Raw genomic sequence first — 24,793 nt, 5'->3', positions numbered from 1 at the left:
AGTGTCCACTTCTGGTATTAAATGCAGTCTTCCACTCGTGGTTTTCCTTGATTCTCACTAAATTGTAAGCGCTTCTAAGGTCAAGCTTAGTAAACACTTTAGCGCTCTGGAGTCTGTCAAATAATTCAGCAATAAGAGGAATGGGGTAGGCGTTCTTAATGGTGATTTTGTTCAATGCCCTGTAATCGATACATGTATTTAAGGTGCAATGGGTTTGTACCATCATGGTGTGCTGACTCCGAGAGGCCCAGTGAGCTCAGCCAACTCATGGGCCGATATAAATGGCTCATCGCTCGGGCATATATAGGTGCAATATAAGCATCCGCTGTAGGCTGGCTAGTGACCCGTTGGATGAGGGTGACCAAGTTAGGTTTCACTAGAAGCTCCAGTGGGGGTGGGGGAAAGAGAAGGGCCATGCTCAAGGGTGATAAGGCTATAATGCGATAGAGCTATAATACTATAATTGGGGTCCATAACCCGTCTGCTCCGATACACTTAGACTGATGCTGTCAAGATTTTGCGCCCCAGTTACAGCGAGTTTAGGGGACATAGTGCTAATCAAATACGGATTGAACTTTAAAACATTTAACTAAACAATATTTGCGACCCATGGAGTATGGCGTAAGTATATTGGCTTTGCCATCAAGTTTTCAGTGCATTGGATTTGTACCGTCATTGTGTGCTAACTCAGAGGGGTCCAGTGACCTCAGCCTAACTCATGGGCAGATATATATTGCTAATCGCTCGGGCATATATAGGGGCGATGTAAGCCTCCGCTGTATGCCGGTTAGTGACCCGTTTTAAAAGGGAGACCAAGGAAGGTTACAATAGAAGCTCTGGTGAGGGGGGAGAAGGGCTCGGGCCTTGCTATGGTGTAAAAGGCTATAGTGCTATATTGCTTTAATAGAGGTCCATAACCATCTGCTCCGATACACTTAGAGTGATGCTGTCAAGATTTTGCGCCCCAGTAACAGCGAGCTCAGTGGACATATATGCTAATCAACTCAATTATGTATTGAACCTTGAAACTTATAACTAAACAATACTTGCGGCCCATGAAGTGGCATGTCTATGAGAGTCTCTTGTGGGCTGTTCGCCATTCTGGTGTGGAAGTATATATATATATATACACACACACACAAACGTAGAGAACATTTAAAAGATAACAAAATTCAGATTTCCAGCACCTTGTTAAATATGCTAAAGTCTATCTGCTTTAGATATGCCATGGTAACAATATCTCATGATGCCAGAATGGTTACAAAACTATAGTTTTTTTTAAATATTTTTTTTTTAAATAATTTACAACATGCAATTTAAATGGAATTTAAACTAACCTTTGTCACACTCACACCACTCGCTGTAATCACTGCAATTAATTCACTTTTCTCAGAACCTAGATGTGGCACAGGCTACTACATACACACACACACACTGCTGAACACACACAAATGCCAACTGCTGAATGCCAACAGGCTTCTTTATACACACAGGCTGCTTTGTACACATACACACAGACTGCTTAATACATATAGACTGCTGAATACACACACAGAGACTGCTGAATACACCCAGACTACTGAATACACACAGACTGCAGTGAGGGGTGCAGTGTATGTGTTTGTGTGTAGGGGTGCTGTGTGTGTGTATGTGTGTGTGGGGGGGTGGAGGGGAAGGGGAAATGGTGCAGTGTGTGATGGGTGCTGTGTGTGTGTGAAATTGCCACAGGAAGCATTGAATGAATGAGGACGTTCAGAGTCATTTAAGGGACTAGACAGCCACTAGAGGCAGTCTTAGTACTGCAGTGTTTTACACTGCAGTACTAAAGGGGACAGGAACATTCCGCCAAGACGATTTCAATGAGCTGAAGTGGTCTGGGTGCCTATAGTGTTACAGTCTCTAACAGATATATCTTAATAAACAAGAACCTGTGAAAACTATACCGGAAAATATCACTATAGATTACCACCATATAGTACTGAACGTCCCACTGAGAAATGGGAAGGACTGTGCCTGTTCATGATTAATGCATTCTGTCCATTAATTTAAGAGTAGTAATGAAATCATTTAGGTTGACTTCTTTTCTGGAGCCTCTCAGAGTGCCAGAACCTATCTGCCTGAGCTAAGTTAACATGCTCTGCTAGTAAGCTAGCCCTGCATTGCTAACAGAAACTACAAGCAGGAGCTCCTGGCTCTCAGACAGGAAGGGCAGATAAGAAGTCAAAAGTTCTAAAGCAGGTTGACTACTTACATTGGGAGAGCCAGGGCACTCCTGGCACCATAACCACTATAGTGCATTTTAGTGTTTATGGTGCTTGGCGTGTATCTTTAATGGAAAAGGAATACAATTTTTATTGAAAACAAATCATTTGCAGTAAACAAGGAAGTATATATGTTGTTAATTTTTTAAAATCATTAACTGTCTCCTGGCTAGAGTGTCTCATAGCAAAAGTAGTTATTCACCATATATGACAATAGTTGTTAGAATATGAGTGCACTTCTATGGTCTCAGATAAAAAAAAAAAAGTTTGTTCTTAGCTGAACTAAAGGCGTTCCAAGAAGAGCTAAAATTATCATTACTGGGAAATTAGTAATTTATAGCATATCCTCCCTTTCCCAGGGTGGAGAATACAAATGAAGGACTAGCATTATCTTAATAGGTTACCATTATATATAAACAGAGGTCACATTGCTTTCCTAACCCTTTATAGAGAACAGAAAAAAAACATCCTCAACATTTGTAATAGGCATACAAACGTGACTATACAGAGCAAATTGAATAATATAAGTTATTGTGGCGCACACAGTTCCTTTCTGCGTAGACCTCAATAAGTCGTTATTACAGTGGCTATCAAACATGGCAGCCATTGCTTGTATGATACATATGGCAACAAGTTCAGGTAGGGCCACCAAGTGAATGAACAGTCAGAACAGTGGTTTCTTGCACCTCGCAAAACTATTCAGGAACTAGCTGATTCTCATTACGTTGCAAACATTACACTGAAATGTAAATGTTGCTCCATGTGATATTTTAACACCATGAAATACAAAATCAGTTATTCAAAAGGTGAGATTTAATGTCCAGTGTATTTTGATTATGTATTTCATATAAGTATGCTAAAATAGTTGCATGTTTAATCCTCACATTATTTGGTAATACTCACTACACTATGGCCTCTTCAAACTGCAGCAAGGTCTGCTGCTTTACGGTGGGGGAAGAGCTTGGGACGGGAGGCGGGACATGGATGTGTGGGTGGAGCTATGGTTGCGGGGCGGAGCCTGCACACGCGAGGCAGAGCTGGAGCCTGTGTGCAAGGGAAGCTGCTGGGAATTCGGAAGGGAGACTGTCAGTGCTTCCTCCCATCCCTAGCAGCCTCAATGCAGTCGCTCCAGCCCCAGAAGTTATCCACAGCAGTAACTTCACTTTCATTTGGGGGGGCACAGCCTGATCTAGGGGGGGCCATGGCTCCCTCTGGCCCCCCCCAGTGACGCCACTGGTTTCAGTGTTGCCACGGAGAGATCCTTGAAGATCTTCGCAGTGGGATAGTCGTCGTGCGGCTGGCTCCGGTTACTGCAAGACCATGTTCCTTTATGTGAAAGTAGTGTGCTCTAAGGAGCACATCCCTTAGCGCTGAATCTGGGAGATATTTTGACTTTGGAATTCGATGTACCCGGTCTATTAGTAGCATGTCAGCTGGAATATCTGGTGCACAGGCCCGAAGTAGGCCTCTTGTGTAGGCTTATATGTCCATGTGAAGCAAGGATTCTGGCACACCTCACAGTCATAACTTGTTCCTCCGTATCTTCCGCACCTGCCATCCTGGTTTCCAGGAGCTCTACTTTTTGTTCCGGGCTTTGGACATGATTGGTCATGTCGTTGTGTGCAGTGGCGTATTCCCCCATTTTGTGTTCCACGTGGGAAGCGCAGGTGCCTATCTCCTGCATCTCCTTCCTCTGGGCATCCGTTGTGTGTTGCCAGGAGTTAATTCATTTATTGGAGAGGACATCCAAACCTTATGCCAGAAATTGTTTGGTAATATGTTCGGCTTGTGGGTGCTCTGTTGTGGGAGTCGGGAGACTCGTATCGGAGTCCCTGTCGCAATCTTTGGAATCGGGTTGAGAGGCCTGTAGATGTCATTTTCTTTGCCTTGTGGTGAGACATCTTAGGTGGTCTAGGCGTTCCGTGCAAATTTCTGCCTATATTGTGTGTACCGGAGAAATTCCTTATGCGACCATCTTGCTCGGCTGCCATCCACACAGTCCACAGTACACCAGTTTTTTTTTTTTTTTAATTCTTTATTTTTGAGTGCATAAGTAGACAAAACAGCTCACTCTGCCACAATAGCATTCGCAAGCATCAACATAGCACATTGATATTACAATGATGGCGTTTGAGCAATGCACATTTTTGTATATAAATGTAGAAACAGAACATGAGTTAACATCGGTTGCCTTTTACAGTTAAAGTGACTATCTTAATCGACTATCTTAATCTGCGCTAAATCAGCAGCTTGGCTAAATCATAAGAACCGTGATATAGAGTGATTAGAAATAAAAACAAAAATAGAAACATAAAGGGGAACAAACATCAACGCTTATCCGTGTTAAGCTAGTTACATTAGTGATGCTAAAACAGTTGCAGTGTGCTAATGCGCTTTGCCGTGTGGTCTTAGCCAGCCTGTGTGTGAGGTTTACACAGTGTGTCGCTCTTGTGGGGGTTATTGGAAAGCTGCGCATTTTAATTGCTATGTTGAGATTTACTAGTCACAATTTTTTATAGCCATAACCCGCCAATCGTTTAGCATTCTTAACCAGCATTATCACAATAACATTAGGACATATTTATGCTTTAAATCTTATAGGTAGAATAGTTAGTGCTGTGTAAAGCTTTAGCTCTGCGACTACTGTTGATTGCTTGGAGTATTAAGTAAAACAAGTGGCGTAGTTAACGCTTATATTAGATACCTACAGGAGCTGGGATGTTAGCCAGGGTCCCCTATCTGGGTTGAAGTTTTAAGTGAGGTTGAAGAGATTAAAGTCATGTAGTAGCTTTCTACCAGGTGTATGTTATATTAGTCAAGTATGTGATAGCAGGTTCAAGGATTGTTAGGCAGTGGTGGTTATGGTCAGACCAGTGACTTAGAGAGTGAGTTACACATGTGATATGGGTAGCATTAACACTGGCTAGTCTAGGTACACAGTAAATATTCGTATAACCGTAGCTTATCCCTGTCATGTTCCCCTTAGAGTAAGTGCGGTATATTACGTATATTAAATATGTTATTAAGAGTTGCGTCAGTAGGTAGTTAAAAGTGTCGTGACACATAAGTCGAGTTAGTACCCCCAGCAAGGTACAAGTAGGAAAAATATGGATACTCTTATCCGTTCAGTCGTATGTGCTGCACCTACAAGTAGAGTGCACACAGACTATATAGGCAATGCCTTATTCAAGAGGTATGCCTTGGGGTGCTAGAAAAGGGGAGTACTAAACAGAAAAAACAAAACCAGCATAAACATTGTGTTGCGTTTAAGCCGCTTGATCTGGAGCCTACAGCATTACAGCCCTTAAACTTTTGGAAGGTTGAAGGTTCCGCATAAACGAGCGGGCCCAACTAGCAGACAGTCAACCAATGTCCCCTCGAGACTTGAGTCCATGTGAGCCGTGTTGGCCAAGTTCCTTCGGCTCTCAGTTGAGAGTGGAGGTGTTGGGGCCTTCCGTTCCTGAGGTCCGTTCAGTCGATATTTCCATTGGGTAGGGTCGGAAGACGGGTCTGTATGGTAGGATCACTTGGGGGGGGGGGGCAAATGTTCATGTCGAGGGACAGGGGTTGTCTGCGCCCCGGAGGGCTCCAGGTCTTCATAGAGAGCATGTGTAGCGATCTGGTACGGGTAGTTTATGGTGTTCCTGCGGCTAGAGAGCCCGTCCCATGTTGCCGTTTAGGTGGTGACAGAGGCATAAGTGATCAGTGTGGTGCTCCGCGGTACAAGCGGGGCACTTCTCGCTGTGTCCCAGTCGTGGGCCGGGGAGGTGAGAGTTTTGGACCCCGATTAAGGGAAGCGAGTCCTGTGGTATGCCTAAGGTGTGCAGAAGATCTGCAGCGTCCTGCATGTCCCGGAGTAGATGCGCTTTCCCTCCATGTTGCGCAAGTAGCATATCGGAGGGCCCCCAGCGGTATTGTATGTTGTGTTGCCGGAGAGTGGAGGTGAGTGGTCGGAGTGATCTGCGCCATGCTAGGGTCCCACTGGATAGGTCGGCGTAGAAGTTTAATTCTGTGTTTTCAAACCACATGGGAGATTTACCCCGTAGGGCAGTGAGGACCACCTCTTTGTCCGATCGATTTCTAAAGGTAAGTATAGTGTCCCTTGTGGCCGCAGCTGGGGCCTTAGTGGGTGTCGGGATCCGGAAGATGCCTGTAGGTGTGATAGACTTGGTTTGGCCTGGTGGCAGCAGAGAAGTTAGCATACGCTTGATCATTTGCGGCAGCTCTGCCTCTGGTAGCCCCTCCGGGATCCCCCTAACCTTTAAGTTGAGTCTCCGTCTTGTGTCCTCCTGGACCGCAAACCGCCTTTCAAACAGCATATTTTGCTGGCGCAGGTCTTGTATTTCCCGCTGCAGTGAGGCTGTATTCCGCTGTTGTTCTTGGCAGGAATCCTCCAGCTTTGTTATGCGGTCAGTTAGGCCTTTCAGCTCTCCCCTGAGTGCTGTGACATCTGAGAGGATGCTCTTCTGTAGTTCTGCTAGCAGGTTCTTTAGTACTCCGGTAGTTACCAGATCGGCGTCGTGGTCTATTCTCGGTTTATTGAGCTTTGCCCTCGGTTTTGGGTCTGGGGCTGGGAGATAGTCTTCTTCGTCTCCCCCTGTGCCATCATCCGAGAAATCAGAGCAGCCTCCATGGAGCACCGCCATATTGGCTCCGCTCTGGCCTCGTGCTTGCTGCCACATTTCGCCTATCGTGAGCCCTGGGGCTGCTTTGTCCGATATCAGCTTTTTATGCTTGCGTCCCATAGGGCTTGGGGAAGTTCTCCTCACGGTACAGCGGTTAGTGGGGTTAGTATCGGCTGTATATTTGCTGATTTTCTCAGTTTCTATCACGGAGCTCCAGGATTATGTGACCGCTTACTTCGCTGCTAGGCTCTGCCCCCACACAATACACCAGTTTTAATAAAATTTGGAACCGAATACATTCAGCAGGGTGCACATTCACCATTTTTAATGCAACAATAATTTTAAATACTATTTGCCCACATGCAGTAGTGGTCTAGACTTTGTGAGGTCTTAGGTGAAACTCAAACATGAGGTTCCCACTAACACCCATAGTGGAAAAATAAATAGGGGTTACATTTTGTGTGTGTATAAGGAACTGTATTTATATTGATGGGTGGGTTTGTTTGCATGTATATGTCTGTGTCCGGGATTGTATGTTTATGAGGTAGCTGTTTGCAGCGTGTTGTGTATATGGGTAACTGCCTATGGTACTTGTGCATTGTGTTTATGGCAGAGCTATGTTTCATGATTGTGTGTGTATACAACAACTGTATTCATGGGATGACTATGACAAGGTTAGTAACTGTGGAATGGTGAGTGTGACAGGGCGGGGTTGAATGAAACTGGGTTAGGGGTGAGTGTGACATGGTTGGAGGAGGGAGTGTGAAAGGGCGAGGGACAGTAAGTTGATAGAATTAGGGGGATTAATATGACAGAGTGAGTGTGGCATGGTTGGAGGTGAGTGTCACAAGTTTGGGGAAATGTGGCATGGTTGGAGGAGATGAGATTAATGGGGTTAATATGACAGGGCGAGTGCAGCAGTGGGAGGGAGAGTGAGTGTAACAAGGTTGGGAGGTGAGTATAATAAATGTGGCATGGTTGGGGGGTGAGTGTCACAGGCTTGGGGTGAGTGTGGCACAGATTGAGGAGGGAGTGTGACAGGACAAGGGGAGGTAAGTGTAATAGGTTTGGGGGTTATGTGACAGGTTGAGTGTATCATGGTTGTGGGGGATGAGTGTAGAAGGATTGGAGGGATTAATGTGATGAATGTGAAAGGGTGAATTAGGATGAGTGTGACAGTGTGAGAAAATGTGAGTGTGACAGGTTAGGGGGGTTAATGTGACAGTACAATGTGGCAGAAAAAGGAGAGATGAGTGTGGTATGGTTGGATAGGGTAAGTGTGACAGGATTAAGAAGGGTTAATGTGATTGTGGGAAGGTGAAGAGGGGTGACAGTGTTTGTGCACATTTGACCAGCCTGAATGGTGTTAGTTAGCTGGGAGTGCTGAGGGTGGTTTAGTACAGCGCCCTTAGCGTATTAATGCCAATCAGTTAAATCTCTCTGTAGTGGTTATGTTTCAAAGAGTCATTGTGCACTGTCTCCACAGTTAATGTTTTCTAGGAGTTTGAAAAAAAACTAAATTTGCTCTCCTGGCTGACATGAAAGTGAACTTGCTAAGTGCAACATTAGCTATCAATCTCTGAATGGCAATGAGAGAACGTAGTTGAACATTGGGCAGCTAATGTGGAAGTTCACATTAACCAAGCTGCAACACAGTGAAAACAAAGAGTCCTGTTTATTGTAAAATAACTCAAAACTTTTTTTTTATTATTATTATTTATTTTCGTAGTGTAGTGATTCATACACGTTTCAGCAATAACAGAAAACATGAGTGACAAGCACAATAAGAAAAGCATGCTTAGTCAGAGTATGCCGAAAGAGTAATGATCAGGAAGGATTAGTGGTAAAATAGATATTTGTCTGACAATATGTGGAGACAACAAGATTTGGTATAACATCATGTGTGGTTCATGTATAAAACAAGCTAATAAAAATGAAAATGAAAAGCCACCAGGTTGAATGCCAGATTAAAAGCCATCCGATATACAACAGGGTAGTTACATCTAAAATATATGAGACCATAATACATAATAGGTAGTAAAACTACTAAGGTAACAGTTACCGTAATGTTTTTGACCATATAGAGAGGCTTGAAACGAGCCAGAGACGATACTTCAACCAATGCCACGCTTATAGAGGTGTTGTGGACCTGATCTGCTGGCACTTCTGAATTGCCGAGTGAGTCCTTCGCTGAGTCCCAGCCACAAGTGGAGATTCCCTGATCCACGAGGGTAGGCAGATTGGTACCCTATCCTCTCTGCTTCCTGTGCCCAGGCCTGCTCACAAGCTAGTGCCTGCGTACCATGAAGCCCTCCAAGCCCTGTAATAGGGCTAAAGTCCAGCAGAGCCTTCGATGGCTCTTGGCCCAGAGAGGAACAGGAAGTCAGTGTGGCAGTGGAGTCTTCTCCGTTCATGGCTGAGGTGAGTATAGATCCCTGTTGGCGTGACTTAATAGGGGTCCAGAAGGCTGCACACAGCGTCAAAGGCTGCCTGGAACTTAGTTTCCCAGTGTAGCAGATGGACAGCGTGGTGGCCATCTTAGATTTGCCACAAGGCTCTGTTTCGTAAGGTGAGTAGAAGCTGGTATGCCTCTAGAATGTAGTAGCATCCCCTGGTGGGTACCGGGATATCCCCCACTGGTGCAGGGTGGGGGGAATGGAGCTAAAGAAAGGTTGCTATAACCAGCACTCCTCGGTGGGAGGGATCGGCCGCCTTCCTCAGTCGCTGGGCGTGCTAGGCTGCTGGATCCATGCAAGATGAGTGCCCTACAGACCAGAACTTTGACCTAATGCTAAATGAGAGTCCCCGGCAGCATGAACCTGAGCAGATATGGGCAGCTGTGATTGGCTGAGAGTGCCAGCTGACTTTTAGCCTATCAAAGCTCCAACTGACGGCATGAAGTGTGTAATCTCTTCCTTAGCCACATCTCCAGAAGGGGCCGGACTGTGGGTGGCCAGGGACCCTGATTTAGTGCTAGAGTGCTCTAAAATGATTTAACACTAAATAAAGGGACAATGCCAGGGCACTCCAGGCACTATAACCAATTCAAAGAGATAAAATCGTTATAGTGCCTACAGTGTTCCTTTAATAGTTCTATTGTTAATCAAAATTATTAAACCTGTGTCATAAATCCATACCTAACAAATTTAAAACATAAAAGCAATATTCAAGGTTATAAAGGTTTTACTGTCTGGAGAACTGCTTTGAGAGACTTTATTGAGACTTAATCTGGATAACTACTCTCTTTCAAACTTTTCACCCTATTAGTAATCCATCGGCTTTTTATTCTGGTTATTTGCAGTGTTGTGCTTTACCACCATTGGATGCAAAATGCCATACTGTGGCAATCAGCATCTCCTCATAGAGATGGATTGAATCAATGCATCTCTATTAGAACGTTCAGTGCCTCCCTGCAGCTAATTGAGACACTGGACTAAGAAGCACCTCTAGTGGCTGTCTGAGTGACTGTCACTAGAGGTGTTACTAGGCAGCAGTGTAAACACTGCCTTTTTTTTCTGAAAAGGCAGTATTTACATTGAAAAGCCTGCAGGGACAGGCTATTGAAACCAGAACTGCAACATTAACCCCTTAACACCGCAGCCAAATGTACAAGTTGTGAACGAAACAAAACATAAACAAAACCTGGCATTTGCGCTATATGTCTGTCCAACCGTAATTCACCTCTTTCATATTAAATGCACCCCCCCTTATTATATATCATTTTATTCAGGGGAAACAGGGCTTTCATTTAATATCAAATATTTAGCTATGAAACATAATTTAATATGAAAAAAATGGGACAAAATAAGATTTTTTTTGATTTTTTTCGTTCTACATGACATTTTAACTGTCAATGTCATAATACTGTTTGCTTTTACTGCAATAAAATACACATATTTGTATTCAGCAAAGTCTCACGTGTAAAACAGTACCCCCTATGCACAGGTTTTATGGTGTTTTGGGAAGTTACAGGGTCAAATATAGCATGTTACATTTGAAATTGAAATTCGCCAGATTGGTTACGTTGCCTTTGAGACTGTATAGTAGACCAGGAAATAAATTTACACCCATAATGGCATGCCATTTGCAATAGTAGACGACCCAAGGTATTGCAAATAAGCGATGTCCAGTCTTTTTTAGTAGCCATTTGGTCACAAACACTGGCCAAAGTTAGCGTTCGTATTTGTTTGTGTGTGAAAAATTCAAAAAACGCCAATTTTGGCCAGTGTTTGTGACTAAGTGGCTACTAAAAAAGACTGGACATACCCCATTTGCAATACCTTTGGTTGTCTACTATTGCAAATGGTATGCCATCATAGGGGTAATTTTCATTCTTGGGCTACCATAGGGTCATAAAGGCAACGTAAGCAATCTGGCGAATTTTAATGTGAAAAAAATTAAACACAAGCCTTATATTTGACGCTGTAATTTTTGAAAACACCATAAAACCTGTACATGAGGGGTACTGTTGTACTCAGGAGACTTCGCTGAACACAAATATTTGTGTTTCAAAACAGTAAAAAGCATTGCAGCAATAATATCGTCCCTGTAAGTGCTGTTTGTGCGTGAAAAATGCAAAAAACGTCACTTTTACTGGCGATATAATGGTTGTAATACATTTTACTGTTTTGAAACACTAATATTTGTGTTCAGCGAAGTCTCCCGAGTAAAACAGTACCCCCCATGTACAGGTTTTATGGTGTCTTGGAAAGTTATAGGGTTAAATATAGTGCTAGCAAATTAAATTCCCTATACTTTCGGCATGGGTGGTCAGGCAGGTCCCGCTAATTGTAATTAATTAGGATACCTAATTATGTAAAATTATTACATAAATATATGTGTAGAATTAATATATGTATATATATACATATGTGTATATATACGTATATATATATATATATTTTTATTTTTATATTTTTATTTATATATAGGTATATATATAGTGATATATACGTATATATTTATGTATATAGATATATATATTATTTCGTTCTACGTGTATTTTGATATAAATATATATATATTAATATCACAATACAGTTAGAACGAAATAAAACACATCTATATATTTTTTAATATTTTATTTTTAATTATTTATTTTATTTTATTTTTTTACGTATTTACATATTTATTTTTTTTATATTATTTATAAATATATATATAACAATAATTATATATATATTTAATCAGTATCAGTCTACGTGTAATTTGATATTAATATATATATATAATTATATATATATTAATATTAAAATACACCTAGACGGTGTATGTGTGTGTATGTATATGTGTATATATATACTTAGATCATATATATATAATATATATATATATGATCTAAGTATAAATTTTTTTTTTTACACTTTTAACATTATTTTTATTTTATTTTCAGCCAGCAGGGGGACCAACTGTCATTACAGTTGGTCCCCCTGCTGGCAATGCCTGAGCCAGCTATCCCGGCCATGTGATTGTGAGGTCCTCGCAAGGACCTCACTCTCACATGACCGGGAGGCACCGGAGGAGGAAGATGTGCCGCGGGGGGGCTCCCTGGGAGTCCCACCAACCGCGATCGCCGGCGTGGGACCGCCGGCGACCGGGTAAGTTACTAAAAACCGGAGGGCGTACTATTACATCCGGCGGCGTTTAGAGCCGCTTTTAAAAGGACGTAATAGTACGCCCTCCGGACTTAAGGGGTTAAGCTGTAGTAGTTCTGGTGACTATAGTGTCCCTTTAAAAATAGTATTTTAGTTGTTGAAAATAAAGCTTTGTTATTTAAAAAAAAAAAAGAAAAAAAAATGGCTCCTAACTCCATAACATTTTTTAGCTGGCTGCTATATTCCAAACAAATTTGTTAAGCCAAGTGCTAAATAATCAAAATATTTACATACATACATTTCTATACATAAACTGAATTGTGTATAGCCCAGATAAGAAACAAAGTAGAAGGGGGTGGGGGGTAGGGAAGCTGCCACAGTCTTGGCTTCAGCTTTGCCTTCCCCCACGCACTAGACCACCAGCAACAATATCACCATCGGGGGTCTTTTGGTCACATTTATTGGTGCATTTGTACTATAATGAATATGAGTAAACCACCACTGTTTAATGTGAGCATTTGTTTCTTCAGTGCTAAACTAGGGCTATGTATATTAGACAATATCTGAGAGAAACATAAGTGGTATATAGATACAGAAAGAACACATTCTAATTTTCATTTTTCCTCCCTACTTGTCTTTAGGACATTACATTCGTGATATCTGCATCTATGGAAAAGGAGACTTGCCATGGCTGGTTAATTCCAAAAGTATTTTTGCCAACAAGTTTGAAATAAAAGCTTATCCGCCTACACTGGAATGTTTGGAAATTAGGCTCCGTGAACGAGCTCTAAATCAGAGTGAAATCACTGTGCAGCATGACTGGTACTTATAAGCATCGCTCTCTTGTAGAAGAAAAAATAATTCAGAGGAAGCAAGCTCTTAAACAGCAAGTGGAAGAAGATCATTCCTGAAGACTGTCCTTAAAAGGCAACAAACGAGCAAGCAGATCTTGGATATCAACAACTAAGTTTACTTATCAGGCAACAGAACCTCTCTTTAGTCACGTTGCATATTTAAACACCATTACTCTTTTTGATAAAAACGTACTTGCGTATCGAGGGAGTAGTGATATAAGTTATCTGGTACAGCATACCTCTTAAATTTTCCACATTGCACACAGCTTAAAAAACACTTGATGTCATTGTTGCTCATTAAACTTGGTACTTGTTTTAACCTTTTAAATGCCAGAAGTCTAGGTCCAATCCCTCTGGGACTTAAAAGATAAAACAACATAGAATACTTTAAAAAGATTAAAGTGTTCTAGTGAGAAAATACCAGAGGTGAACCCTCAGAATGATCAGCAAATGTATTTTGAATTTACACAGTGTAAAGAGGAACTACGCAAATCTTTAAGGAACATTCCACGTACCATAAACACTGCAGCACAGTCCCGGGCGCATTCCAATGTAAGTAGTCAATCCATTTTAGAACAGTTTGACTTCTTACCTGGGGTCCTCCAGCAAAACTTCCACCTCCATTAAAGCCTACAGGAGAGCCAGAAGCTCTCTTTATGAGTTAAAGGAACACTGTAGTGACAGGAATACAAACAAGGATTCCTGACATTATAGTGTTTAACTAACTATTTAGGTCCCTAGCCCCCTCTTAGATCACTAGAAAATGTGTTTTTATTCACCTTTTTTCCCAGCCAGCCAATCTTGCCGCGGCTGGTCCTGCCTCCATGGCTGAGATCATCGGTCTCATCAATCTCTGCCATGCAGAGTGTGGAGACGCTGAACTTATAACTGGACTTAGAAGCACCTCTGAGTGACTGCCACTAGAGGTGTTCCTAGGCATGTAAATATTGCTTTTTATCTGAAAAACAATTCCATTGAAAAGCCTGCAGGTACAGGCTACAGACACCAGAAGCACTACATGAAGCTGTAGTTGTTCTGGTGACTAGAGTGTTCCTCTAAGCCTGGCGGTGCACATGATATATGGTCCAGGAAGTTGGGACAAAGTATTTAGGTCAAATGCATAGTGCATGAACAAATATCTATTGCCTGTGTTAGCAGAATTTGTAGTAAATGTTTAGTGTAACAGAAAAATTTAGCATGTTCCTTTTTGTAACATTATCATTCCAAAATAATATATATATATATACATGTGCTGCTACACTGGAAAATACTTTGCATGTGCTGTTAACTATAGGCATAATTGTTCAGAAAATGGAGGGGGAACATTTTTAAAACATTTAAAGTCCGCACAACCACTGCAGCTCATTGCATTTGGTTGCTGTACCCTCCCCAGGTTGTGTCAAACTGTTTTCAAGCAGTTTGGGAAAATACAAAAGTAAAAAAAAAAAAAAGTAAAAACTATGAATTGCCTCAGTTAATGTGAAAGTGAAGTTCCACATTAGCTTGTCCAACTTTGAATTTTGTGATGGATTAGCCCAGCAACTGTCTCTAAATCAGTGTGACTACTAAAATGTAACCATGAATTCTGCTGTATCAAAATCTAGTCAAGCATAAATTATATGTATAGAATAAGCAGGAATCTGCTCTGTAAGTGTCATATTGTGATTTATATGTTAACTACATGTGCTGCTACACTGCTATGCAGGGTGCTTGAATGTAAGAGAACGTAAACATAAAATGGACCCTCAATTGTTGATTGGACTACAATAGCCATAAATAGCTGCCCATCACATACAGTAGTATGAGATGATTTCAGGTGTATGGAAGCTGTAGTCCAATGCATGGAGGGATACATTTTACTACCTCTGTTGTAAGATATACTGCACTAACATATTAAAGCGACTCTGTCACTGTCTGGGGTCTCCGCTAGTTGTCTGGTGGCCTCAAGGTGCACTGAAACTCCAACACAGTCAATGTAATAATTTCAAAAAGTAATTTCATGAAATGCTCATTGTAGAGAGGAGGGGGTGGCAGAGGCGCTTTAAGTATGCAAAATAGTTTTGATAACGGAAATGAAGATGGTAAATATGACCTTCTGTAGAGCTGAATGCATTTGGTAAACTAGAAAGCCTGGTAGCCTGAGTCCTTTCTTTACTTATGTTATCTTCAAATACAATATAAGAATGGGGGAACAACCAATTAAGTCTCATTTTAAAAAGGAAGCCAGCAAGAAAACCAAACTTCAACTGTGCTGTTAGCCGATTGGCTGCCAAGTATTGCTGCTTCACAACTAACTTTAAAACAGGCTATCAGCCAACCAACCAACACAAAGAGTGATTTTATTAAACGGAAACTCTGGCTGGAAGTGGGGCCAATTTTTGTAATTTATTTTTAAAAAAAGTAAATATTACATACATACAAAGTGGGGGAAACCCTACATTAAAATATAATAAAAACATTTTAAAATACATATTTTTAAAAAATTCCTGTATTCATTGCACATCTCCAGTGACTCGGCCAATCAGCATGCTCCTATTGTTTTACATGAACTCAAGCCCAATATGAAACATGCAGTTTAGCACTTAATCATTCATCACAGAGAATTACATAAAATGGCTGCCTAATGAGATCGCAGCTTCAACATTATGTGAAATGTGATCATGTCTCAGAGTTCCTTCTCAATAAGCTGTGAAAACACATGTCACAGGAGATGGGGATTTGTGTAGTGTGCATGTTTTACAGTATTTGGAATGGCAGAAGTGTACACGGGCATATACTTGTAATGATATTTGATAATTTATTGTGTTAAAAAAATAGATGGATGCAAAAACTAAATATAAATTAAATTTTTCAAAAAATAGGTATGGTGATGAATGAATCTCAAAAAAGTGGTTATGGTGAAGATTGCCTAGCACCTCTTATTAGTTGGAGGGTAAGCTGCCATATGAGTATATACAGCTCTTCAAGTATGGGTATGGTTATGGGTATGGGTGTAAGAATCAGTTCCAAGTGTGGTGGATAGCCAAATTGCTATACTTTGTTTTGTATGTTTTTGTATGTATTATTTATTTGATATTCCCCATCTCGAACTGATTGAGCAGATTAATTTGATTGCAAATATTAGATTTTTCCACAAGTAATGCAGAGTAACTATTCCTAGTAAAAAATTACTGTATTAGAATTAGAATATATGACTTTGCAACAAACTTGACTTTAGTGGATAAACCTTGTCAAAGCAGTCAAGGTATAACCTAGCACAGGTATAGGCAACCTTCGGCACTCCAGATGTTTTGGACTACACCTCCCACACATGATGCTTTGCCAGCATTATGGGTGTAAAAGCATTATGGGGGATGTAGTCCACAACATCTGGAGTGCCGAAGGTTGCCTACCCCTGACCTAGCATATAACACAGTGACTCCAAGATGCAGTACATGTATCACTTGGCATTATGCAAGATGCCTGAGCTTGCATGCATGCACCCAACTAACCGAGGGTATACAGAGAGGTCATTTTATTTTATACGCACCCCAGCCGTACTGTTTATTCTAGAAAATGCATTTTCTGGGGTGAAGGAAAGAGAATCTTTCAACTAACAGAATGGCTTTTCATTAACTACAATAAACGTGTATTCCTGTGAGTTGCTCTTCGGAAGAACATGGCAATCTTGTACCATTTAAACATGGAAATCAGTAGATTTCATAGATTCTGAATGTATAATTCCAATAATATTAAGATTAACTGTTCTATGCAATGTTATAGGTAGTATGCATCCCATGATGTGAGCATGGTTATGTTAATAATGACTATGCAGAGGTGTGAAAATGTAAAAATAATGCTACTTGTCCAGGAGTAAAGTAGTAGGCTAATCTACTTGTCTTTTGTTATCATCTACTTAGCCAGCATTCAAAATAATTTAAGATTGGGGCCCCTGCCTAGAACCATGGACATTGACCCTGTTATCCACTTAAGTCACAATTTTTGCAAATGAATTCCAAACTGAAAACTTCGCTATAGCGATAACATTTTGCCTTGGTTTTTCCATTAATATTTAATTTGTGAAAAATCTGAATTTTGTGAATAATCCGGAGTGCCTCACTCTCTCACTCCATAGTGTGTGTGGTGTGTGTAATGTGTGTGGTGTGTTTACTGGTATGTATTAGCTTTGTGTAATGTTTATGCACGGTGTGTCCTGGCTTTGTGCAACGTGTGTGTGTATACTTTATGTTTTGCTCTCCCCTGGTTAGCTTTTGGCAAGGAAAGGAGCTATGACCCCTGGTGGTCTATAGTCCATAGTGGTTGAGTGGGAGAGTCATTGGTCTGTAATTACTCCCTTTTGGTACCAGCACTCATTGAAACAGATTGATGGTTGAGAATACAGGTAGACGTGCCCACCAAAGTTTCAGGCCACAGGCTTCCTGCACTGGCTCTGTTCACCCCTCCCTCCCCCACCCCTCCCCCCCCCCCCCCCCCCCAGCAGCTAAAGGCAAAGAAAAACTGAGTGCCCAGCATGATCTGAGTGTTGGGTGACAGGAATTCCTCATCCATGCAATGGTTAACTGGTCTATACTCAAGAACATATATTTGTAAAATGAGAATCAGAATTTAAGAACTATCTGTAAAGCAGTGTGTTATAGTAATTACAAAGGCATGGTTCTAAAATATACCATCTATATCTTAGTGCTGCTATACAGATCTGCTAATAGTCCTGCTTCTCAATATAATTATCGCCTGGTCAGTATTTTCTTTTTTTATATAATTGAAATGTATTTATTTTTTTACACATATACTGTGCTAAATTTAGAGGCATTAAAGCATGTCATATAGCGAGGATATAAAATAAATATCCCCAATAGTTTATCTTATTTATGTAACCAAGCTGTAGTAGATTTATTTGTTTTTATTTCATAAGTATAGAGGTGGCCATCTTGGAATGTTATCTCAAACCATCAGTAATAGTTGATTATAAACTGGGTAGTTCTCAACTTTTCAACATACAGGAAGAGGAAACATACTCTTCATACACTTTGATGATGTTGAATGCCTGATAAGCCAAAGGTTAAGGCAAATGTTAGCAAGAAATGTATATATTTGGATTCTTATTAAACAAATTGTCACTTCCAAAATTTTAGTTCAACCAGACATCTAACTAAAAGTTGGCCATTGGTTGTGCTGTTTTTTTTGTTTTGTTTTTTTAATTCTTAAAATTGTATTTTAATGCACATTCTTTCCCAGGCAAAGTATAAAATTAGAAACCCCTGCAATGCCATGAAGCCCTTTAATACATGAGGAAACAGCATGCATAGATAGCTGAGTGCACCCAAAGCATCATGGGATGATTCATTTAAAAATGATTAGTATTAGGTATGGGCAATTTTCAAACGTTAAAAATACGCAGTTTCAGAGGACACTGCTAGTTTAAAAGTAAACATATTTACAAGTTTTACAAATTGTTATAATTAAAATAAATGCTAAGGCTCGCTGCACTTGGAAATAACAAAGCTTAAAAATTACAACATCCTATCTATTATTAAACAATAACAATTTATAACACTGTTTAATTAGGGCTTCTGCAGGCTGAATGACCCACTATGACTGAGGTATGGTGTATTACATTGTGCAATTATAAGGAAGTACGTAATGGAAAATATAATAACTGCTTGTTGTATATATATATATATATATATATATACACATATATAAGCTTATAACAGCTTAGTCTCACCATAAAATATTTGGCAAATAGCTATATGATGACATAGCTGAAAAGAGACTTGCGTCCATCAAGTTCAGCTTTCCTCACAAATGTTTTTGCTGTTGATCCAAAAGAAGCCAAAAAAACCAGTCTGTAGCGCTTCCAATTTTGCAACAAACAAGGAAAACATTCCTTCTTGACCCCAAAATAGCAGTCAGATTTCTCCTTGGATCAAGCAGCTATAACCCCACTAATTAGAAATTATATCCCTGAATGTTACGTTTTTCCAAGTACTTATCCAATTGCAGTTTAAACATCTGTATGGACTCTAATAAAACCACTTCTTCAGGCAGATAATTCCATATCCTTATTGCTCTTACTGTAAAAAAAAAAACACCTTTTCTTTGCCTTAGATGAAATCTCCTTTCTTCCAGCCTAAATGTGTGACCTTGGGATCTATGTATAGCCCTGTTTATGAATAGATTTCAAGATAATGGTTTGTACTGGCCCCCGCTATGGCTGTAAGCCATAATCATTGCACTTATGACAAATTACGGCCTGAACTATCTTGCTTTGCATGTAATGCGTCTATCTCATATATTAGTTTCCCCTTTTACGTGGCATTACTGAAATAGATTAACTTTTGCACGATATTAAAATTTTTCTAGTATCACCTGTGTATAATGCATCACTTTAAAATTTGCCAAATCATTACAAAGCTAACCAAATGAATTGTATTTAAGGGTGTGTACCTCCTATTGTCCTTATATCGAGGCAAATAAATTCCCATTAGTAACCTGAAAAATAGTACAATATAATTAATCTCAGTATTTGTAAGTCATTCATACCACATCCTATGTGATGAATGGGATTGCTGTAAAGGGCTGAGCCTCATCTCTCATAAACATCTGCTGGGCAGAGACTTACAGGATAAGTTTAACCTCTATTGAATGGAATGAGAGCCTCCTGATTGGCCTAGTCACCAAATGGTCCGGCAGCGGGAAAACCAGGAAATACAAAAACTTTTATTTGCATATTTTGTAATGCATTGCCTGTATAAAAATTGAAGTCACTTCCAGCCTCATGTGTCCCCAGTTCCATGATCTTTAGCCAACTATCATGGATGTTTAAGCTCAAAAGGAGGCATAGAAAATGGTTAGAGATGTGCTTATACTTTGTTAGGAGTAAATTTTTATAGAAACATTTAGAAGACAAGAAAATAATATTGTTAATGTAGGGTTTTTATTATTTAAAAATGGTAATGTCATAAATAATGTGAGTAATTGCAGATAGGATGTTTTAATAGTGGAAAATGAAGACAAATATAATATATACAGATGTATATTGTATCGTAAAAATGTTTATATAATATTGTTTTAAATTATCCACTTGTGTGGTTTTAAGGATTTTTAAAATTAATTTTATGTGTGAGATGTCTTTTATTTTCTGTAGGTGCATTGTGTCTAATTATGAAAATGAGCAGTCTATTTTTTTACTGATTAAAATCTTACAAATGGTTTTTTATAGTGTGTAAATTATTTATGGTTTGTGGACAGAGACAAATAAATTGAGTAGTAAAAGTAATCGAATTGGGGTGTGAAGAAGTGTGGTAAAACTAATGTGACAAACACTACATATTGTCAGTGGCTGCTGGTGAAATTTTAAGATAGTGGGACACTGCATTCCACCCTCAGAATTTGGCTAATATTATTTATGTTACTACCATACTAGACTTAAAGCGGCACTGTCATGGCCAAATCCAGTTTTTTTTCTTTTAACCCCCCTTCCCGACTCCACTACATCTAATTGTCACCCCAAATGCCCCTGAGCACCCCCCATATTACCTATTTTTTCATCTTTATTTTGTGCCCGGACGTAAGTCCTGTGCGCCTCCATCTTTGTGTGGGTAGATGAAGTCCCCATGGGACACGTCATCTGCCCACACTAGATAGTGCAGTGAAATCCCCACGCATCCCCAGTTAGGCACTTTGGCATTCGAATGGGAATTTCATTTATTAATTCGTCAGAAAGACGAAGGACTGAATAGAAATGTCAGACAAACAAACACAGAATATTGGTGTTCGTTTGTTCATTCATTTAGTTTATTACAAGGAGGAAGCTACCGTTTCGCAGCTCCATCCTTGCACATTGTAAAAATAGAAGCATCAGGGAGCAGTGCTCCCTGCCACTTCCAAACACAAACATAATTATTCAGGCACACAGTCACAGAGATATGCAGGCACACAATCAAGCAAACACGGTCATACATGCATAGACATGCAAGCACACAGTCATACAATTTACACATACAGGTAAACTGTCATACAAACACATACAGGCACACAAAGACATGCAGACACTATCATACAGAGATATACAGACACAGTCATACAGAGACATAAAGACGTAGGCATACAGTGACATACAGACCAAGGCATACAGACAAAATCATAAAGAGACATACAGGCATGCAGATATACAGAACAAGGCATACAGAGACATATGGACACAGTCATACTGATACATACAGAACAAGGCATACAGAGACATGAGGGCAAAGTCATACAGAGACGTACAGACACAGACATACATATACAGTCATACACAGACATATAGTCATACAGAGACATACAGATACAGGCATACAGAGCATGGACAGATCCAAAACCTAAACTTGGGAGGGGCACTGTTAATGGGTTGTGGTAGGGTGATAGGGGCTATAATTGAGAAGTTAGGGGTTGTAGTGGGGAGCTAGGGGCTGAAGTGAGGAGCTAGGGGCTGTAGTGAAAGGGATATGTAGTAGGGAAGTTGAGGGCTGTAGAGAGGGCACAGGAGCTGTGGTGGGAGCACAAGGGCTGTTGCGGAGGACAATGGGGCTGTTGTGGGGGGCAAAGGGGCAGTAAGAGTGGTAATGGGTCAGTAGCGGGCGCATAAGTCAGTAGAGAGGGCACAGGGGCAGTAGAGGAGGCAGTGGGGCAGTAGAGGGGGCAATGGGTCAGTAGAAGGGGGCACAAGGGCTATACAGGTGGCACAGTGGCAGTAGAGGGGGCACAGTGATAGTAGAGGGGGGCACAGGGGCTATAGAGGGGGGACAGGAGCTGATTTAAAAAAAAACTTTTGGATTCAAAAACAAACTAAAAAGTATTCCCCCCCTCCCTGAGGCTTACATTGCGCTGGTGAGGGACCTTATCCCTGGTGGTGGGACTGTATGGACAGGATCTGGTGCCTGGAGCTGGAGCCTGCAGGAATGGGAAAGAGCTGGAGCCTCTGTTGGGAAGTCTCGGACTCTATATCCTCCACACACAGTGAAGCCCCTATCATCCATATACAAACACACTACAGCTATAGCATCTTCCTGGCCCATGCTACAGCCACTATACACATACACACATGCTACAGCCCCTATGGCACAGACACACATTCACCACAAATAGCTCTCTCCACACATATACTGCACTACATGTATGTAACAGCCCCATCCACAAACACAAATCCACCAGCAGCCTCCCTCTACACACACAACCCCTCAAGCAGCATCTCCAGACATGCAATACTGCATACAGCCTCCCAGTTTGCCAAAATTGGTATTAAAATGGTTTCTAATAAAAGATAAATACAATGCACACACATTTTATCTTGCACCTTGCAAACACTAGAGCTTATCCTGCCCCTTCCCACTAGAAAATAACTCTTAGTCATCCTCTACTAATGTAATGCCAATAGTTTTTACACATAAAAACTGGAGAGGCAGTCATTTTGCGGTGTGGCGTGATAACGTAGGACGTATGGTGATGTGAGTTGCTGAGACGAGGCCTTGAGGTCTACTGGAGGGTTGGAGAATGAAGGGAAGCCAGGCGCATAGTGAGACCAAGCCAACAGATGGAGGCAAGAAGGCCCTCAGGTATTGAGACCTGACGGGTTAGGAGTGAAGCTGTGGAAGCAGTCCTTGGCGGGCTCCTTTCAGGAGATAGATGCATCAAGGGAGATATCACAGTGGGCTAATTCTCCCACCCATGTAGCTGGCAATACCCTTGACCTAATCTTCACTTATGCATGTACAGTATCTAATATCTGCAACACTCCATTTCCTCTCTCTGATCACCACCTCTTATCATTTGCTCTTGTGTACCCCCTCACCCAACAACCTCAGCCTAACCCCCCTCAACTCAGGAGGGACCTTTATTCTCTTGATCTCCAGCAGTTGTCAGCTGATATTGATTCACGACTGCTGTCCATCCCTTCCCTCTCCTGTCCTTCACTGGCCATCTCCACATATAACTCTACCCTTACATCTGCCTTGAACGCTGCAGAACCGCTCCAAAGAAACACCTGAAGGAGGACCCACCCCCAACCAAGTAGAAGGATTTCCAGCTGCTCTTAATGGTAGATAGGTAGGCAAGGACAGTAGTAATTCATCATAATAAGGTATATGGAGAGATAGATCCCTTAGAGTGGGTCTTATAATTAAATTCCTCCCCGTGTATAACTTCCTTAGTGCCTCACCCTACAAAATATCTTATAAGCAGTTAAGAAACCTATATAGTGAATATAAAGAGAAAGAAAAAAAATATCTTTACCCTTAAATCACATACTTGCAAAATCCCCCTGAGAGCTCCTCTGGATGTGGATACATTGTTACACCTGTCGAGAGCCATGTACTAGGAGATATCTAGAGAATATGTAACATAGTTGCTTACTCGTATTTATCTGCTAACCTGATAGTAGGGTCAATAAATTGCTCATATCTGTCTGCTAGCCTGGTAGTATGGTCAATAGAACCTATAATAAACCTTAGTCTGTAGTATAAATCACAAAGAAAGTGTAAAACTAGACATACAAAAACTGACTACCCATAATGGTTTAGAAATAGCCTGAGCTTGGCGTTCATAACTTGCTCATTTCTATCTGCTAGCCTGGTAGTAAATATCGCAATTAAAGTATTAAGCTAAACATCCAAGATCTGACTACCCATAATAATTAAAAATAGCCTAAGCCTAGCGTCCTACTCGACGCGCGTTTCGGCGCTACGTGGCGCCTTTGTCAAGAGCTATGTGGCGCCTTTGTCAAGAGCGAAGTCTGCCTTGTACCCACAGGTAAGGGCCTCCTAAAAGCTCTGACCTGTGGGTACGTTTTCTATTAATTATCATTCTGGGTTATGCCCATTGTCTGTTGCCCATTTAGTCCTCCCCTTTTTGACTCTAGGGCTAGTTGTTTGTAACCCTACAGCCAATCTTTTTCTGTATGCTTTTTCTAATGATACCTCCTCCCCTTGTCCTGTCTTGGTTGGAGTCCCCCAAGGCTCTGTCCTTAGTCCCTTTCTATTTTCTCTTTATACTGCCTCTCTTGGCAAACTTATTACCTCTTTTGGATTCCACTACCACCTGTACGCTGATGACACCCAGTTATATCTCTCCTCCCCGGACCTCTCCCCTGCCGTCCTGCAACGTGTCACTGCTTGCCTTTCTTCCATCTCTGACTGGATGTCCTCCCGCTTTCTGAAACTCAATCTCTCTAAAACTGAGCTCCTTGTCTTTCCTCCTCCTAATACTGATCCTCCTCTTTCGCTCTCCCTTCAAGTTTGTGGTACCCACATCAGTCCATCCTTGCGAGGCCAGAATCAAGTATGACGCCAAGACAGCGCGCGTGCAACTTGCAAGCGCGCTGTCTTGGCGTCATACTTGATTCTGGCCTCACCTTTGAGCCTCACATCCAGCATGTTGCCAAATCCTGTAGATTCCATCTTAAAAACATAGCCCGCATCTGC

General features: G+C 41.1%; 1 protein-coding gene across 1 annotated transcript in view; it reads left to right on the top strand.

Annotated features, from left to right (window-relative positions):
* The window catches only part of LOC134608698 (N-acetyllactosaminide beta-1,6-N-acetylglucosaminyl-transferase-like), a 77,535-nt gene extending 60,674 nt beyond the window's left edge, over positions 1-16,861 (top strand). The window contains exon 3 of the mRNA XM_063451737.1: positions 13,122-16,861. Coding sequence (XP_063307807.1) covers positions 13,122-13,312 — 191 coding nt within the window. The 3' untranslated portion in view covers positions 13,313-16,861. The remainder of the gene's footprint in view (positions 1-13,121) is intronic.
* Positions 16,862-24,793: the final 7,932 nt, after the last annotated feature.

The sequence above is a fragment of the Pelobates fuscus genome, chromosome 4, assembly GCF_036172605.1.
Source record: "Pelobates fuscus isolate aPelFus1 chromosome 4, aPelFus1.pri, whole genome shotgun sequence".
Taxonomy (NCBI): domain Eukaryota; kingdom Metazoa; phylum Chordata; class Amphibia; order Anura; family Pelobatidae; genus Pelobates; species Pelobates fuscus.
Note: the sequence above shows the minus strand (reverse complement) of the source record. Positions and strands in the feature narration are given on the sequence as shown.